Source organism: Pollachius pollachius (assembly GCF_949987615.1).
Source record: "Pollachius pollachius genome assembly, chromosome: 4".
Lineage (NCBI taxonomy): Eukaryota > Metazoa > Chordata > Actinopteri > Gadiformes > Gadidae > Pollachius > Pollachius pollachius.
Window position 1 is genome coordinate 9270504 of NC_136937.1, and position 19842 is coordinate 9290345.

Below are 19842 nucleotides of genomic sequence, written 5' to 3' on the forward strand. Positions count from 1 at the left end.
TAATGGTTTTCACCTCTTTCGATGCTTTTATCCTCCCCTTGGAAAAAAGTGGTGAAGTGGAGCAGAGAGATCGCGGGTAGTGACGTATATCATTCGTGTCGAGAACAGCGAAGGGCTGTAGTTCACAAAGCGGCCTCACACAAAACCTTATTATCAAACATTATCAAACTTCTTCGCGAATTTTTTTTGTTTTCTTTGCATGAAAATTATTATTTAAATCCCAAAACAACATATGTGTAATCCAGGGAATATAAAGACTGGGACCAGAAAATAATTACTTTCTCTCCATTGAAACCCATTCATATTTTTCGATCTCATAGGTCCCATGGGCTCTACCGGAAGGGGCCTGACTTCGCCACTCCATTGGCAGATTCGTGATCCTCTGATACTAGTCGGTTGGCTAAAATGTATTTTGGAACTCCGTTGCCGCCCTCTGGTGGTGGTGCATACAAGAACAATGCTTAGATAGGCATATTATCCAACACACAACGCAACAAGAAATCTACATACATGTTCTGCATACCAAAAGAATTGTGTGATTTTCTGTATCTCCATGATAACGATGATCGAGCCACGGAGAACGTCCCCTGACGCGGGGACGCAGGTGAGAAGGTCCGGGAAACGTACCGCACGTGAGGAGAGTGCGCGAGCTGATTGCCGTCATGTGTTGCATACAAATGACGCACGTGGCCACGTGGCCGCAGGTCCCAAGGCAGCTCCCCGATCCCCGAGCATTTTGTACCGACGAGCGAGCGAGCTTCCGGACCAGCAGGTATAAACCCCCCAAAGAAGTGATGGAATTATAATGATTTCTTTGGTCGAATCTGGATTTTGTGTTTCATAAGCATTCATAAGCATTGTGGATGAAATGGTTTTAGTTGATCGTTTATTCCTCTTGTCTGGGGTCATAAGGGATCCCGGTCAATGGACTTGGACTGCAGAATACACATGATCTGCATATTTCACCCTGTTACTGGCTCCTCTGCACTTTTGGACGCTCATTAGTTTTGTAGAGGCATGTTATTCTTTGTTTATGGATTAGACGTAGTCGACCTTTTTTAAGTTGGCATTTGTATGAGGGTTGACAGCTCAGTCTCTTTCGTGAGGTCCGACCAATTAAAACAATTGAAAATGCAGTTATTCTATGGATGCAGCGCGTTGACCGAACATGACGTTATTTATGCGTGCTGAACTCTTGGACCCGATCGTTTTGGCTGCCCTAGTGTTGTTGTATTTTACATTTTTTTCTTTATGAAGTCTTTGTCATCTGCTGTAAGGGCCATATTTCTCATGCAGGCTTTTGAATTCTTAGGCATGGATGATAATTCAATGAAAACGCGTCATGGCACTTCCGTGCATTCCGGTCAAGCATGTTGAGCTCAATGAGCTGCTCTTCATCCGTTTGGCAGAAGGCTAGGCGGAGTAGGCTACTCTTATTGTTGATGTTTCCATAACTGCATGACCTTCTTTTAATTGCGTTGCACTTGAGTTTACGAATTGCATACGTGAATGAGGTTGAGCAATGAGCATAATTTGGAGTAGGACGAGTACAAGTGGTTTGTTTACTAAAGTTCCCCAGCGATGCATAAATCAGGATCAACAACACACCAGTATATATTGCTTTTCTTTGATACGATTCTTCTTTAGTGGTGTATTGAGGTTGAACAATAAGCATAATATCGAGTAGGACGAATACAATTGGTTTGTTAACTCAAGTTCCCCAACGAGGCATAAATCAGGATCAACAACACACCAGGATAGATCTCTTCTCTTTGATTCGATTCTTCTTGAGTTTTATTCTTATGTTTTCTATCCAGTTGCCTAGTGTCATCAAAATCTGTATTTCAGATTTGCAGTAGAGCAGTTGATAGCTAGTGTAAACAACCTTGCTGTCTGTCTGCTCTTCTTCCCTTGGAGACGTTACGATTGGTGTTTGATTAACCAGATGGAGCTACATTATAAATGGGCATTTAAGAGAGTTTATTACTTTTTTAAATAGAAGCATCGGGTAGGTTTCAATCTCTTTTTGGGGTTTTAAATAACAAAAACAGATTTCTTGGGTGGGACAATGAAGTGATTTTATTTTTCTATTAACTGCTTTTTGTTTTGTTTCTGTCCGCGTGCGAGGAGGGCTTGCGCTGCACACAAACGGCATTCGAATGATTTGCAGATGTGGAATCCTATGTGTTTTGTGGTGGGCAGCCTCTTTCTATTTATCGTTTCAGAACTTCCCCAGCAGCCATGTCAGACGAGCGTTGTCCATCTCCAACCCCCCTCAAGCAGTCCACCATCATGTCTCCCCAGGACGCCGCGACGGGGAAGAAATCTCACTGGTCCCAACTGGAGATAACTGGTTGGTGTTACTCTCCTGTGAGCAATCCCCCTGCTAACCATTTGGAAGCTATTAAAACACAGCCCTTTGCCTGAGTCACGCTGGATGCTCTTTAGTGCTCACAACAAAGACAATTTTCAATTTTTATGAAAATTGCAGTTTGTAGATTATGGGACATTATCATCGTTTTGTGTTATTTCGTTTTTTGGGAGAATTACTTATTTGAAATGAAACCAGGGCAGTTACCCATGGCATATATTTTTTTAAGAACTAGTATTAAGCAGAGGTCTCCTGAAACACTGGGGTTTGGAAATGCCAATTCCTTTTGGCAAAACAACGAATCCAAACAAACATCACTGGTTTGTCTTTGTGGTAAAAGTACAATTTGACTGGATACCACAGAGGCATTAATTAATGTGGCAAAAGGGTTTATGGCAAGAACAGTTACACGCTCTGTTGCTCACTGTTCAGCCTCTAATGCCGATTGCATGGGTTTGACCCACTAGCGGCGCCAGGATTTTGATTGTGGGTGGGCCTCCAGAAAACTGGATGGGCCAGTTAAAATAAGCCAACAATAAAAACCGGGTTCTCGTTCATCTCCGTTTCAGCGCTTTTCTGCGGCACTGAGGACAGCGACTCAGTAGCCTACCTGTGTGGCTCTTATGTTGCTGTCCTCAGCTCAGTGCTGAAGCGGACAAAGACATACACCTTGGCATTAAGCCTAACTTCATTTATCTCTTTTGAACGTTCAATACACAAAAAGACTGAAACGGAATTATATCTTTGGAGGTTCTGTTTCTCTCTCCATTTATTTACCTAGCACGGCGGGCAGGGAACTGTCCAAAATTATTTAACTGTTTCTTATAAATTCAGAACTGTATGGACATGAAATAACAGCAGCATTGAATCTGACACAGCTGCTAAACACAAACAGCAGGAAAACGATCAAAAATTATTTCTCCTATAGCTTATTTCTTAAGAATAATTAAATGAATAACATATCTAACCATATAAACAAAAGCATAACAATCCGAGATAACTGATAAATAATCACAAATGCACACAATTCAATTCAAACTTGCTTGTGGGACTTGGGGCTGACAGCAGGAGACGGCGGGGTTTCGTGCCGAACACAGCAAGAATTTCTTGATATTCCAGTGAATTAGTCAATTCCCTTTCAAATGAAAGCAGGGACAAAGAGTGCAGTCTATCTGTCAACATTGTAGCCCTGGTGCCTGTTTTTATCCGATTGACAGCTGAAAAGAGTCTCTCCACAGTACATGTCGTCATGGGTAATGTGAGGAGGCTGTTCATGTTGGGGGAAAATATCAGAGGGGTATGCGTCGAGAACTTCTACGAGAGTTTCTTTTTTCTCGTTCAGGGTCTTGTTGGCCTTTGCCTTTCTTTTAAGCTGCTGCACAAACACAGTGTGCTCTGCGTCTTCCACCGGAATGGAAAAGTGTGCGCAGGTGTGCCGGATGAGAGCCTTGTCACCAAAGGTGTCTGACCGTGGCAAGCAGCAGGCTTGAAACGAGTGTTCAGCTCCATCATCTGCTTGTCCAGTATGTCATTCCATCATTTCTGTAGGTCAGAGTTTTGCTGTACAGGTGATGATTTGCCCAGAATATAATCAATGTGCGTATTGCAGCCTGTGGGCAGGCAGTCCACACGTGGGGTAGAAGCTGCTGATTGGCTGAGAAGCTTTTACTCAAAGCTTTCCTCAGGCTGTTTATTGGATGAACAGCTAGAATGAAAATCACTCACTGCTCACTATAGGCCTCGGTCAAAATGGGCGGGCCCGGACCTAAAGTGGGTGGGCCCAGGCCCACCCGGGCCCAATGGTAGCGCCGCAGGTGGTTTGACCTTACTTTCCCATTTTTCTTATCAAAAGAGGCAAAATAAGGCCAGTACACCAAGTTATAGTCATCGTTATCTACCGGAGCTGCAGGCTGGTTAATTTTTTTTACCAGTCACGGGCTGACGTATGGGTGTGAAAATATAAAGAATAAATCCAAAGACAAAAGTGCCACTGCTATTGTTGCGTTGGCGACCGTCACCCACGCTAAATTGCTCTCAGTCAGAATCGAAACTAAAAAGTTGTTTAGATATTTATATAGGATGTTTGACAGATATGATGGTTTTATCCCCCAGAACAAAAGACTCTTAGATCCAGACAAATCAGTTCCAACTATGATGGGAATCTCCATGAAGTAGGATTGTGGCTGAATCGTAACGTTATGGTCGTCTGACGTCCAGGCGGGGTCAGACATCTCAGCAGCTCGCTGTGGAGGCTCTCCCACCTCACGGCACTTTACATCAACAACAACCACCTCACGTCCCTGCCGCCCGACATCGCCTGGCTGCACCGACTGGAGTACCTGAACGTGTCCTGCAACCAGCTCTGCACTCTGCCCTCCGAGATCGGCACCGTCGTTTCCCTCAGGTAGGAGTCGGTACTACCTTCTATACGTGTGCTTTACTGTGGTGAACACTCTGGCAATATTCTTCCCCTGTTTGGGTAGGCTTTATTTCACAACCTAACGCTGTGCTGAAAAGTGTAATGTGTAGATGGATAGATCGATGGATACAGTACATTGATGTACCGATGGATGGATACAGTACATTGATGTACCGATGGATGGATACAGTACATTGATGTACCGATGGATGGATACAGTAGATTTACGCCTCACGCCCGACGTCCTTTGACGGACGGTGCAGTGGGCACGAGGCGTCATGCCCATTGCACCGTCCGTCAACGGACGTCGGAAGGCGTGGCTGACGGATGGGGGAGCTTTCCAGGGTCGTCAGAGCCCAAGTAGTGTCACAGTGCTTAAATATGCATACGCGATCTGATTGGATGACGGATCCGTCGCTGCCGAAAAAGTTGAAATGTTTTCAACTTTTTGACGGCGCCGACGGATCCAACGGAACGGACAGATCCATAATGCATTGCGCGTCCGTCCCCATTCAAAGGTCTAGGGGTAAAACATTAATAACTATTCTGTTTGTCTGTGTTCTTGCTTGTCTATTTGAAGAATGACCCTTTGATGTTGAGTTAATTGATATTGATCTTTGTGTCACGATGGCTGAGGGCCAAGCTTCTTTTGCCTGCATGAGTGATGTGCATAAATCGATACCTGAGATTTTTTATCGAAACCGCATAAGCGGTACACTTTTAAATGGCTGAATGACATGCCTAACTGTGTTTTTATGCATGATTTGAAACACTTTCCCCTGTTTCTGCAGGGAATTGCATTTAAACGAAAACAAGTTAAGTGTTTTACCCTTTGAACTGGGTAATCTGTTTCAAGTACACACTCTGGGGATTGAAGGTAGGAGTTAGACATGTTCTTTCTTCCTTGTTTCATTAAATGATAGGTTCCATTATCTGTCTTCACTTCACCTTTTCCTTACACTGCCGGTTTGGGTGTGTGCAGGATGTGTGTGGGTGTGTGTGCATGCAGGATGTGTCTATCAGGCCAGAGTTTGTTTGACCAGGTCATGATGCTTTTGAATGGTTGTGTGGCAGGAAACCCGCTGTCTGACGACATTTACATCCTCCACCAAGAGCCTGAAGGAACCAGAAAGGTCCTGAATTACTTACTGGACTCCCTTCCAGGTAATTGGATCCATGGTTCCATCAACTCACCCTGTGTTCATTATTATAACGTTTATCTTCTTGTTGACTGTATTAAATGTTTTTATGGCTTCCAGTGGGTCCTCTCCAACCCTTCCTTAGACCGTGGGTTACTGTCAAACCACGGAACCAGCTGATCGCCACAGGTACTCCAAAATAACCCTGCTATGATGGTTCTAGGCTACTTTTACGCTATGTAGAGCACCTGGAAATGTGGATTTATAGTTAACATCTATGCTGCATTCAGCCCAGATGTTAACTATAAAAATATAAAATAAGTTTTTCAAATCCAAACCATGTGGAATGGCCACTGTAGAAATCTCCTTCTGTAGGCTTCATCCACCCACATTCTTTGGTCAAATATGTACTTAACGAGACAGGAGACAAGGCATAACTCTGCCCTTTGATGTTATCGGTTCCCGGTCCAGGCTCTGTGCCATCCTCCTTCGAGGGATCATTTTCAGAGATCAATGAAATGTAAAACCTGTCTCCTCTGCACCTACTCTAACGTATGAACCCCTCCTTGCCCCCTGCCCCCCTCCACCCTGGCCAGCCGCGCTCACGGTCATGTGTTACAACGTGCTATGCGACAAATACGCCACTCAGCAGATGTACGGCTACTGCCCGTCCTGGGCCCTGAGCTGGGAGTATCGGAAGAAGGGCATCGTTGAGGAGATCACCGCTGGAGACGCCGACATCATCAGTCTGCAGGTGAAATCTTTTATATTTTTTTATGCTGCGTCATTTTTGGTTATGGGGGGGGACAATGCAGACCCTGAGATGAATGAGCCGGGGGAATGCTGTTGCATGTTGGCAGGCAAGATGTCTCTGGCGGTGTCTTTGCACAACTTATTATCTTACTGTTTCATGTGAAGCTTGGCAAGAGGATTAAGTCGTCTTCTCCTTTCCCCTTAGGATACACGTTTCATCAGAGTGCCTATTTATTCAAACAATGGCCATCATTAAGTTCTTTCTGGGGGAGGGGGTGGGCTGCCAACTGAAACCCAAAGTATGTCCTTGTTTTGTTTTGTAATTAGTATGTTGATGTCCATTTTGTTCTCCGGTATGTTCCGAACTGTGCTGCCAGGGTCAAACGGTTCTACTTAAAACCTGAAAGCCTGTCAACTCCCACACCATTATCCACTACCACAGACTGCTTTTGTGAAGTCTCATTCCACACCCACACACCACCTACTGAGGTCTTCAAAACAAATCAACAATGCTACTGCCATTTCAGTATATCATCACTATAAAACCAACCTAAACTTTATAGGTTGCAAACTTTATCAACAAAACCTGCACTGCATGACACTTTTTACCTCTAAGATTTCAAAAGGTCATAAGAATAGATTTTCTTTACTAACCATTTTGTCCTCAGGAAGTGGAGACGGAACAGTACTACAACCTCTTCCAGGAAGTTCTGAGACCTCTTGGCTACGACGGCTACTTCTGCGCCAAGTCTCGCTCGAAACACGTGAGCGAGCGCGATCGGAGGCATGTGGACGGCTGCGCTGTGTTCTACAAGACCGAGAAGTAAGGGCTCAGCGTCGAGGCGCTGTTCTTCGCCTTCCCACATATACCATCAAAGAACCACTGAGCCATAGGGTTTGTTTATTTTTGTCTTGGGACTGCTCCACAGCGCAATGTTTCTTTTCCCCCTCAGTTGTAGCTGATGTCTGAATGTGTGGACGTCTATAAATAAATCCTCAAACTATGGCAAAAGTTTCTTAAGAGGCCACACAAAGAAAGAAAGAAGGGCCTTTTATTTTATGGATCAAGCCATGGTTGCGTTGATGGCTGCCTAAGCCTCAATGGATGCTTCTGGGTTGTTGTTTTTTCTGCAGGTTCACGGTGGTACAGAAACACATGGTAGAGTTCAGCCAGATAGCCCTGGCTAACTCCAATGGCTCAGATGACATGCTTAACAGAGTCATGACCAAGGACAACGTCGGCGTGGCAGTGCTCCTGGAGGTCAACAAGGAAATGTTCACTGGAGGTAAGGAGTGCCTGGTCTCTGATGAATACATTGAAGCTCATGGAGAACTCTCTGGGGATGTTGCCGTTTTCCTGGCTGCAAGATGCTGGATACAAAATGAAAGCTTATACAAAGTCCTCTTGTTTTATTAACTTCCATATGATGCCAACTTTTCAATCTGTACTCAATACCGCCAGGTTATTATTCAACATTCTTGTTTCAATGATGACGTCTAACAAACAAGTATCAAGGTTATACACCCTCTTACTTGAAGAATTGAGAGGGTACATTCCCTTTTCTTTTTTTTGGACTTATTTATCATACATTGATTTATTTGTGTATCATAAATTGGTTTATTTTATGTTTAAATAAAAATAAATATGATTTATATTTGGTCATTTTAATTTAGATTTATTCCACCAAATAAAGTAGGATTTTCCAAATGCATCTATCCCAAACCTTTAAATCAAATATCTTATAAGGATGATGCAGGGAGATCAGGAGCTCTTCCACTCTTTCCCCAGGGCTGAAGCCTGTGGTGGACAGGCAGCTGATCCTGGTGGCCAACACCCACCTGCACTGGGACCCCGAGTACTCGGACGTCAAGCTGATCCAGACCATGATGTTCCTGTCCGAGCTGAAGACCATCGCAGAGAGGGCGTCTGGCGTCTGCTGGGCCCCCACCAATTGTCCCCCCATCCCCATCGTCCTGTGCGCTGACCTCAACTCCCTCCCAGACTCTGGTAGGCTGTGCGGGACCCCAAGTCTATCTGGCTATTCTGTTTTTGTTATGTATAATGCAAGTCATACAACAAAAAATGTTAAACTGTAAAATAGTGCCTATGGGCAATGGAAGCCCAGGGGCTTGCTAGATCTTGTTTCATGTTTTATTGCATTGAAACATTTTGTGCAGCAGTGAAAGTCCATTTGGCGATTGTGTTGTATGGTACAAAGTCCCACATGTGCGTTATGGGTGGGTGCATTTGCAACAATGCATTTGAAACACACGTCTTTGTGCCGTCCAGGTGTGGTGGAGTACCTGAGCAGCGGGGCGGTGTCGGAGATCCACACGGACCTGAAGCAGCTGACATACAGCAAGTGCCTGAGCAACTTCAGCTGCTCCGGGAAGAACGGGAAGCCCAACGGCAGCATCACGCACAACTTCCACCTGAAGAGCGCCTACGAGACCAGCCTGATGCCTTTCACAAACTACACATACTTCTTCAAGGTGCGTCTTCTTTAGGTCCCCCAGTGAAGTGTTGTACTCGGGTCATAAACTAGCTCCCAGAAGTTGTGGACATAGGGATTTTTTTGGAAAGTAAATCAATAGTATTCCCAGAATCGTTAGCCTGTCAACCTTTGGGCTACTTAACCAGTCTCTTATGTTCAGCAATATTTAATTTGCGTAACAATACAAATAAATGTAGGCTAGATATTTCCTGTTGCAGGCTTTGTATACGTTTGGAGCATAAAGCTCTGTCGTTTTCCCCGCTTTCATGAGGGAGAGGGGCTCAGAGCGCCGAGAAATAAAAGCGGATTGAATAAAAAGATGAATTTGCCTCAGCTTTTAAATCATGAGACACGGTGCAGCAATGCCCCCTAGTGGCTCAGCTGTGTTACAAACATCCTAGGATACTACTGTTTCATGCACCCATTATATCACACAAACTAGGGATGGCGAAAATGTAAACTATTCTTGACCGACCACAGAGCCTCATTAACCGGTTGAAACCGGTTAACCGATCAGATTAAAATGTGCCATTTGAAATAACAGCCATTTTTCGAGCCGCGCCAGCAGCCTGCTGTTTCGTAACTCTGCATATCTCTCTCCCGTTCTGCCTCCGACTCACACACTCACCAAGTGAGAGGCAGTGGCTCTAACCGCGGCACGACCTGTGTTTGAATTGAAACACGAGGCATGCTTACTGCAAGTTGACCGTGTGTAGAATCGGAAGAGGGCAGCGTTAGGAGCTCATTTGAAACATTGCCGCGGCTCATTAAAGAAAGTGACGGCTCCGAAGAGACGCCGCTTGTTTAGTTTTGAGGAGACTGAAAAAATTTAGTGTGAGGGATAATTTTTTTCACTTCACAAAAAAAGATCTTGGAATGAGATGGCTAACTGTAGTCTTATAGCGTTTAGTCTACTGTCCATAATAATTTAGAGATCATATTCTCTGCCGTTCGCATGCGGGAATAATTAAGACTTGGGGAGAATTTAAACAGCGGCTAGAGACGTGGTGGCCGTCCAACTTCCAATAAGTCACCTCATCTGATCATCTTTTTGTGTGAAGTGAAAACACACACTCCACAGTTCACACTTACACCACTTTTTTTTTTAACCGACAAGCTACAAGATTGATCGGTTAACGTTGATACGGTCAACCATCGGTCAAACGGTCATCGGTTAACATCCCTGACACAAACAGTCATTAAACAACACATTTAGACATTAGTTTATTTAATACAAAATTCAATATACGTATGCTCTTGAAAAAGCAATGCAAGACCTTGACATTGCACAGAACCTAGATTAGCCTACTAGACGTTTTAACTAATGAGAGGGTGGTTATCGCTGGATGGGTGATTGTTTGGCGTATTTTCATTGCTAGTTAGTGTTGCTTAGTCAATGTTGTTGTTTTTTTCTGATTTGGGAAATGGAATAGATCACTTATTTAAATAATTTGATCGAGAGGGCAAAGGTCAGTCCTCCGCCTTCTTACAGAGCCTTTTCTGGGAGGCACTTCTAACCGTGTCTTCTATTGATGAACCACAAACTCATTTTAATGCCCTGCCACTCAAAACGCGCCTTCATTTCCCTGCCTTCAGGGCATGATCGACTACATCTTCTTCAGCCAGTCCCACCTGAGCGTCCTGGGCCTGCTGGGGGCCCCTGAGGGCCCCTGGCTGTCCCAGAACATCGTCGGGTGTCCCCACCCGCTGGTGCCCTCTGACCACTTCTCTCTGTTGGTCCAGCTGGAGCTGCACCCGCCCCCGCCCCCTGCGACTCGGCCAATCAGACGCCACGGCGGGTTACAGTTCCTACGAAAGGGTTGTGACACTTTTTTCTGAATTATAATGCCTTCTTTTTCAAATTTGTGTTGCTGTCATCTTAACCTCTTTAACCAACTTCCCTCAAATGACCACAATGGGGAAGAAAATATATTTTCATATGTTATTCTTGATAGTTTTTTTTTATAATTGCATGTGTATGTGTTGCTGCAAATATGTGAGTTTTGAATGATCATAAAAAGCCTGTCTGACCAAAACCCTGTTATGTTGGCAGGACACTGAGCCTGCAGGAGGCCCAGGGCTTGGGGAATCCTGTGGGTGCTCTGCTCCATTGGTAAGTACCTGTTCAGAGCTTTATAAGACAAAAACATTGTACTTTATTAATCCCACGCAGAGACAGGGACAGCAGTATAAATAACGTTAAAATAAAAATAAGAGTTGAAACCACAAAGGGTAAAATGGTTACATTGCTAGCTAGTCATTTTGTTGACATAAATCACCCCAGGGTGATTAAGTTCCCTGGGGTGGCCTCTGGCCATACGGTTTAGTGTTTTTATGACCAGATATAAAAATAACTATAAATTCTGTGTGAGAAGTTGTCTTAACATTTTGGTATTTTTATTTGATTGTATTGTATATTGCAGTGCCACTTAACACTGACATAAGTTTCTGGACTGGTTCGCTGAAGAGGTGGAAAGTTCAGTTGGACGGTTGGGACACATTTTCTTGCACACTTAGTTTTTCTTTTACCTTTCAATGATACCTTTTTTATAAATGTTCAAACACGTATGTGAGCCTTTCAAACAGACCGTTGCTATATCATGCACTTAAACATGGTGGACGTGTTCAACTAGGCTTTGAAACAGAGTTGGCACGGTAGGAGTGGAAACAAGGGTAGCTCATTCGTATTAATTAGTGTCATACGGTACACCTGCGTTCAGCCCTACTGCGACAGCTCTGTGATAAAGTCATATCAGCAATACCATTATAAGATGACTTTTTGATTCAACCCAGAACCTCTAAAACTACATGGCAAGCTTAAAGTGGTGCCAGTTGAACAGAATGAAGGGATGCATGATTGGATACATGATGGGGTTCACGATGTGTATACTTGAAGTTCGGGGGAGGGATGGGGAGGGGGTTTAGGGATGTGTAAACCTATTTATGTGAAAAAAGAAATAATATATGGGCCCAGGTGCTTTGTTCTCTATATTGCCCGAAGGCAATTCATTTTATTTCCCTTGCACTCTTGAAACCATCTGGTGGCTCTTTATGTTTTGCTTTACAAAAATGTAATATTAGAAGAAATTGTATGAATATATATTTTGTATGTGAAGATTATTTTTGAGAATTTAATTTGTATGTAATTTACAATTTGTAATTGGAAGAAATAAGAAAATGTTACCTGAATAAAGGAAATATGTTATATGTTAACGGATGAGTTTTGTGTTCCTGTAAACAACTGGGTGTATAGGTGTGCTTGATATGTCTAGTTTTGGATGATAATGCAAAGGTGTGTGTGTGTGTGTGTGTGTGTGTGTGTGTGTGTGTGTGTGTGTGTGTGTGTGTGTGTGTGTGTGTGTGTCAATATAGACAATGAGCGCTAACAAAGGTAAAGGGATGAATAATAAAGATATTACCATTTATTAGGTTATTATGTTATTAGGTATTTTACTAAAGTGAATAAAAAAACATGTGAAAGTATCTTTTTATTTGTAACATTAAATGTTTTCTAATAGTTTTAATCTTTAGACTCTTAAAAATGTAGTTTCCTTTTTTTTTTTTATAAATTTCCATTAGTTTATTCTCATTAAAAAAAAAATCCAGCCTATATTGGTCAATAGCTGGAGGAGCTATAAAGTGACCAATCAAGGACTGAGATGCTGCAAAGTACTCCCCATATCACTGAACCTACACCTTTCTCTGGCCACTTAAGGGGTCGGGGGTGAATTTCCTTTAAAGGCTTAACCATGACAATCCACCTATTGTCTGGTCCACCATATTGCCTTAATCACCCTGGCAGTCAACTCCCCTGCCCCCCATCCTCGATCTCACCAGTTGCTCCTCAATACACACTTCATCAGGAAGGTCTGAGGGCTGCCATCTGAAGGCTGCTTCGGACCCCCCGGGGTCTAAAGAATGTCAAGTATACGTTGAAAATAGGTGTGTGTGTGATGTAACTATTTAAAAGCAAGAGTATGTGGAAAACAAGCCACTCATTGGAGGGACCACATTGTTTATGGTTAAAGATGCATAGTTGAGTATGCATTGGTCTGTCTCTCCATCTGTGATTGTATAAGGGTGCCTGGATATTTGCTTTTGTTGGCCTGTTTGTCACACAAAGTTTGTGCATTGAAAACCATCCACTCTTTATTTCAGACAAATAACTATAGTGTCTGTGGTCTGCAGCTTTATGAAGCATGCAGTTCGCCTGTCTTAAGCTAGAAACAGACCAATGAAGAAAAGACGACCAAAGAGATCCCACTGAATATGTAAATGTTATATCTAGAGGGCTACGGATATATTTAGAGGGATGGCTAGACCGACATCTAAAGGAACATCTACAGAGGTATCTAAAGTAGTATCTAAAGCACAATGCCACAGGATGACCCCCTCCCCGCTCTACATCAAAGGGTTGGACATCGGGTAGAGCCGTGGACATGCATGAATGGGGAAAAGGTCCTGCTTTTTAGCTACTAGTCTGTTCTTACCACACCCTCCCCTGCACCTCCCCCCCCCCCCCCCCCCCCCCCCCCCCCCCCCCCCCACACACACACACACACACACACACGACCTCACACACACCCCAATGACCAATCAAGTTCAAGGATCATCAGCTTCTACCTATAAGGTGACATCCATAGAGGAGTCTGGGCTTCAGTTGCAAGTACTTCGGCTGAGAAGACAAGGAGAGAGTGGAAGAGACCCATAGAGCCATTGGTTGTACTGAAACTCTTGAAGGTTCAGTCTTGGAACTTTCTTAAAGCTGAACTGTACCTGGGCATCATAAGCTGCTGGTCGAGTGCACAAACGGATACAGAGAAATGCAACACATCACAGGTATGTTTTTACCTTATGACGTTATAAAGTAACACATACAAATATAAATGTGTTGATACTAATCTTGATACTGGCAATACAAAAGTTGTACATTATGTTTTTATAAATGTACATGCATATAAACATAAACAAGATTAAATACTGATTTAAATTCAGTAAGCATGTGGGTTTAGTTAACTACCACCCTCCAAAAAAACATCCCTAATCCTTCTCAGAGTTTCAAATGATAACTTCTATCCCAATTGGATTATATTGCAGTGCATAAGGATAATTATACTACAGTGTGCTTGAAATTACTGTGTTCTCCAAACCTTTATTTTTTATTCATTGTAATTGAATGAGTACATGGCAAACAACCAAAACATTTCTGCAACATTAAAGGGGTAGTTCGGAATTTTGGAGATGGGGCCTGATTCCCAAGTTAGCCTTGGTGTTCTTTATCATTGGAGACAGTTTTTCACACATTTCCTTCAGTTCTTCTAGTTGAAGAATTTGCTTGTGCTAGGCTAGGGCAACGAGGCAATACTAGCCTGCTAATAAAACAGTCTTACCCACTCCACAGTACAGTCGATGTAAATGTCTGTGTTGATAGAATAATGTTAGAAATAAAACTGACCTTGCATCGCATTTTGAGGGACTTGCTGTGTCTCAGCAGCAGTGTTATATTCCTGGTAGTAGGCTACGGCAGCGGCGGACTGATACCTAGGTTAAATTCCGCTGCTGCTGAGAAAGTAGTCCCTCAAAATGCGATGCGAGTTAGTTAGTTTTATTTCTAACATTATTCTATCAGCACAGACATTTACATCTATAGTCTGTGGAGTGGGTAAGACTGTTTTATTAGCAGGCTAGTATTGCCCGTTGCCGTGCGCTAGCCTAGCACGAGCGAACTCTGCAACAAGAAGGACTGAATGAAATGTGTTAAACTGTCTCCAATGATAAAGAACACCAAGGCTAACTTGGGACTTGAATCAGGCCCTATGTCCAAAATTCCGAACTACCCCTTTAACTCATGGGATGTCCCTCTTGTTAATAGACCACCTGGACCCTCACCACAACCACACTACCGGTAAGCCCATGTCTCCCTCTGAGGCAGGCGCCCAGAAGCAAGGCAGCATCAAGCTTAGCCTGGTGAACTCTGACCTCTGGAAGGCCTTCCACTCCTCCGGCACTGAGATGGTCATCACCAAGCACGGAAGGTAAAAACCATCTCCACCACCGTGTTCTGTACATTCACAATCATAAGAGCTTTATTAACATGGAAAATAACCATGTACATTGCCAAAGTCTTACATACCATAGATGTTGATATAGTTGGGCTACCCTGTGTCATTTAGACTCTCACTGAGAAGCATTTGTCACATTTATGATGTGTGTGTTGTGTGTGTCTCAGGAGAATGTTTCCCCACTGCAACATAAGCCTCTCTGGGCTGGACCCCTTCACCAACTACGTCATAATGATGGACATGGTTCCTGTAGACCAATTCAAATACAAGGTAAGAGCACACACACACTAATGCACGCACAGGGCAAAAGCAAAACAATCGTGTCTACACGTGCAAGACAATCTGAGAAAAGGCCTGTGGTCCAGAATAGTGACCTAATGCATTAAATAAAGACCAACTTTGTTAGATAGTTGTGTATCAAACACAAGACAGGCTGAAGAGCACACAGCACGGTTTGTTTGTTTGTGTTCTTAAAAATATGCACAGATTTAGCAAAACAAAACCAGTGTATCCCTATTGCACTTCTTTCAACCAAAAAAACAAAAAACATTGTGAGCACGCTTCGAGCTCACATCCAGGTCACAGACTGCTCTGTAGCCAGCAGACCAATTCACTACAGACTCTCCATATCAAAGGCCTTTCATCACTTCCTGTTTGTCCACACCCAGCAGGAGGCCTGCTTAATTAGCGGCACTTACCGTCTCGATTCAGGATGGATGGGGAGAAAACGGCCCCGCATAATATATTCAGCAGCCCGGGCCCATTTGGCCACGCTATAGATATGTAGTGGCTCACAATAGGGGAAGGTCTGGCGTGGGAGAAGCACAGCCTCAAACACAGCGATAAAGTGTGTAGACATTTGCATCATCCAATTTGTGATTCTAAACTGAAAATAGCAACTTTGTTTTTATTGTATGTATGTATGTATGTGCTTCATTTTTTTGAGAATTTAAAGAGAATAGCATTTACATTTTAGCCTTCAATAGAGTATTCATTCTAAACATCTGTAGTTCAACCAAGACTCTCACCCCCCGGAGCTCTCTTCAGTTCTGTCCTGTCCAAGGCTGGCTTCTAAAGCCGTACCGCAAGAAGAGCCCAGATACCTTTTTTCAAAGTCAGTCTCCCTTGATCAGACGAGTCCTTCACAGTCCTTTCACACTTCTTCTTCTCCTCGCTTCTCTCCCAGTGGAACAAGGAGGAGTGGGAAGTGGCGGGAAAGGCCGAGCCGCAGCCCCCGGCCCACCAGTACATCCACCCAGACTCCCCCGCCAGCGGCAGACACTGGATGAAGCAGCCCATCTCCTTCCTCCAGGCCAAGCTCACCAACAACACCCTGGACCAGCACGGCCATGTAAGGACTCCTCGCCAGACCTTTTAATGGCACACGGCTGACATTAGGAAATGAGCACTGAAAAAGGCTGTAAATGTAATTTTAAAAAGCACAAGATAAACTAGGACTGGGTTTAACTTTTCACACATGATTGTTTGTGTGAACAAACATACACTCATTAACAAAGGACCTTAACTCTATCACTCCTTATAACTAATGACACTTCCTTCCCTTTCTCCTCTTTCCCTCTCTTTTCTCTTTCTCTCTTTTCAGATCATCCTGCACTCCATGCACCGGTACTCCCCCCGGTTCTACGTGGTCCAGGCGGAGAGCGTGTTCGCGGTCCGCTGGAGCCCCTACCACACCGTCACCTTCCCAGAGACCCACTTCACCACCGTCACCGCCTATCAGAACACCAAGGTACTGCAGGAGGTCACCACACACACAAGCACAAGCACTTTGTATATAAACACTGATGTGGCATAATCGTTTACATTTTTGTTAAGAATTATATTGTTGACAGATTATTTTTGTTTCTAGATTACAAAACTGAAAATCGACCACAACCCGTTTGCTAAAGGATTCCGAGAGGGTGGACCTCATTTTCACGGCAAACGGTAAGAATCCCAAGAATATTTAGGACAACAGTTCATGTGAATGGCTGGATATGAAGATATGGGAAATAATGCTGGAATTTTTCGACGGACAATCTGAATCTCTGAGACTAATTCTTTTTTTCTTTTTTTTTAGGTGTCGACCAATCAAGACCCAACCAACCGCCGAAGAGACCAGACGGGTGTACCGAGATGTTGAGTGCAAAAGTCCTTCAGGTAACAATCCACGACAATCTGCAAATATTTCCAAAATATATGACTCTTTGTTTTTTTAAGTTTCACTCAACAGAAATCTATGTTTGTGTGACCACGCAATCATGTTTCTTTCCTCGCATTTCCCTCACAGGCCACCAGGGGTCAATGTCGGCCATAAAGTCAGAGAAGCGCCGCTGTCCCAACGGTCACTACTCCTCGTTGTTGGACCAGGACCCCGCTGCAGAGAGGCTACAGAGCGACGCCCTGGACCTCTCAGTGCAGGGCCACGGATGTGAGGAGCAGATGGTGCCAGCCTCCATCACCTACCAGGCCTACAGGTATGCATTGATTTACCAAACAAAACGTTGAGTGAGTGTACAAATGTAACCCTTTTCAGATTACCGTTTTTTTTTCTAATGTTATGTAACGTTAGGCCGAGTTAAAGGGGTAATGGTGGAAATATTAATTCATTAAAAATTGCAATAGAGTAGTCCATCCACAATAATCGACACCAAAAAAAATGATGTTATAAATATTGTGTGTACCTGCACTATGGACGTTTTCCCATTGGCGGCCTCCGGTGGCTTGAGTTGTAGCTACGGGTACAGCTTCATCATTTTCAGAGATTTTCTCTTTAGCTCACAGTTAATTTAGCTCATGTTTTTAACAGGGTAAAGCACTACGGAACAAAACAATAACAAAGAAACATTTTTTTCCCCGCATTATTTCCAGATTGGCAGAGTGCAGACCTCTATCACCGCACTCTGACATCGACAACCGGCTACGCAGCTACGAAGCCCACGTACCCGACATTGCCGCCGTACCTGGACACCACAACAACCCGTCCCCTCGAGAAATGAGCCACCAGCACCACCAGTACCACCACTCGGCCCACCACCACCTATCGGCAGCCCCCTGCCACGAGCCGTGGCCACCCACCGCTGGCGCCGTAGCCGGCGGCGCGGCTAAAGCTAACCCGGGGCTCCATGCGGGCTACCCGCTCTACCAACCGGGGCCGTATCCGGGGGAGCACCCGGAGGTGGAGCCCGGGAGGCAGTTTATGGTGAACTCCTTCAACCCCTCCTCCTCTGCTGCTGCGGCCTTCCACCCCTCGGCCCAACACCAAGGCGCCTACCAGCCCGGTTACCACCATCACCATGGCAACACGGTGGAGTGGAGCCAGTATCCGCTCTTTTCCTACTCCAGCTGGTGAACTTTGACCCCCCCCCCCCCCATCCTTTTACCCTGATGGACCTATGCCACTGGTGAATGCAGCCATTGCTTGCGATTCAGGTAAAGCAAAAGTGAAAAGAAAGAATCCAAACTTGTTGTAACCGTATCAATGCCGAAATAGTGGACATAACTAGGCGAATCATTTGAAGGACGCATTACAAATAATACGTGCGAAACACCTGGGACTTGGAACGAGACCGACAATCAGCAATCCAGAGGAGAGAAACAATAAGCAAATTCCAAAAAAAACTTGGAACTGTTCAAATGTTGTTTTCTTATACTGTAAGTCATTACTCAATCTCCTTTTAATATATGTTATAACCGTGAGGCTAGGTTGACTGTACCTGGAACAAGTGTAATTAGAAATATGTTTTTGTATAAATAATGTACAGGGATATATTGCACAACATATTTTTTAATAAAGTGTTTGTTAGAGACAAATGGATACCACAGCATGAGTGCAATTGGTGGCAAAATGTACATTAATAAGGAGGCATTACAAGCAAACGGTTTAAACAAAAGGTCATTCTCAGAAATGACATGGTGGCTGGCCAGGGAGCAAGCTGGCTGCCGTCATGTTGGGCCAAGGATCCAGACATGATCACAGCAATGCACTAAATCAGTGACCGCATTAGGGTTGGATGTGACCGCTGGACATGTTGAAGTCCTCAAATCGAGTACCTTCCGGCAGCAGGGGTAGGCTAGTGCTGGCCAACAAGATGATTTAACTGTAATTACAGCTGAGTTACAATCCCATGAGTCATATGAAAAGGTGTAGAGATGCTTTTCTAAGTTGGGATTTTATTTGATCAATAGGCTCCAAACTGACTACTCACTCTACCGAAGATGGCTCATATTAATAAAAAGGGAACGATGTGACATAAGGCCAGCTCCTGTAGACTGGAGGGGCCAGTGGGTCATAAGGCCCTTCAGGAAAGTGTTAATCTGAGTAGAGCCGATCGGAGTTGCCTTAGAGCTATTCATTTGAACTTTTGGAGGATAGCAATATAATTCTCATTTGTTGAAATACATCCAATTAATACATGTCAAATAAAATGCTGATAGTCATAAGGTGTTTCCAGTTTGAGTGATATGACTGCAACCAGGAGAAAGTTGTACTGGTGAGGTCTAGGGGTTATTTGACTCAAACTATGAAATCAAACACATCTGTATTTAGTGTAAAAGGATAGCTTTTTAAATGGACCGATAAGTAATTTATCTAGTGTTCAAA

The 19842-nt window shown here is 43.9% G+C and overlaps 1 protein-coding gene and 1 pseudogene across 2 annotated transcripts; both read left to right on the forward strand.

The window, feature by feature from the left end:
• The first annotated feature begins 553 nt into the window (after positions 1-553).
• Positions 554-12440, forward strand: LOC307075152 (CCR4-NOT transcription complex subunit 6-like; annotated as a pseudogene). The gene is made up of 14 exons: positions 554-772; positions 2240-2353; positions 4589-4775; positions 5582-5667; positions 5865-5954; positions 6050-6118; positions 6526-6683; positions 7351-7505; positions 7817-7968; positions 8472-8690; positions 8973-9175; positions 10774-10999; positions 11231-11290; positions 12431-12440. The product of its transcript is annotated as a CCR4-NOT transcription complex subunit 6-like (transcript).
• Positions 12441-14000: 1560 nt separating this feature from the next.
• On the forward strand, positions 14001-18591 carry LOC307075153 (T-box-containing protein TBX6L-like; the record flags this gene model as incomplete). Its single annotated transcript, XM_079735656.1, has 9 exons — positions 14001-14016; positions 15050-15212; positions 15407-15509; positions 16426-16590; positions 16843-16989; positions 17110-17186; positions 17320-17399; positions 17530-17716; positions 18111-18591. 9 exons carry the CDS (start codon positions 14001-14003, stop codon positions 18589-18591), a joined length of 1419 nt encoding a protein of 472 aa, XP_079591782.1.
• Positions 18592-19842: the final 1251 nt, after the last annotated feature.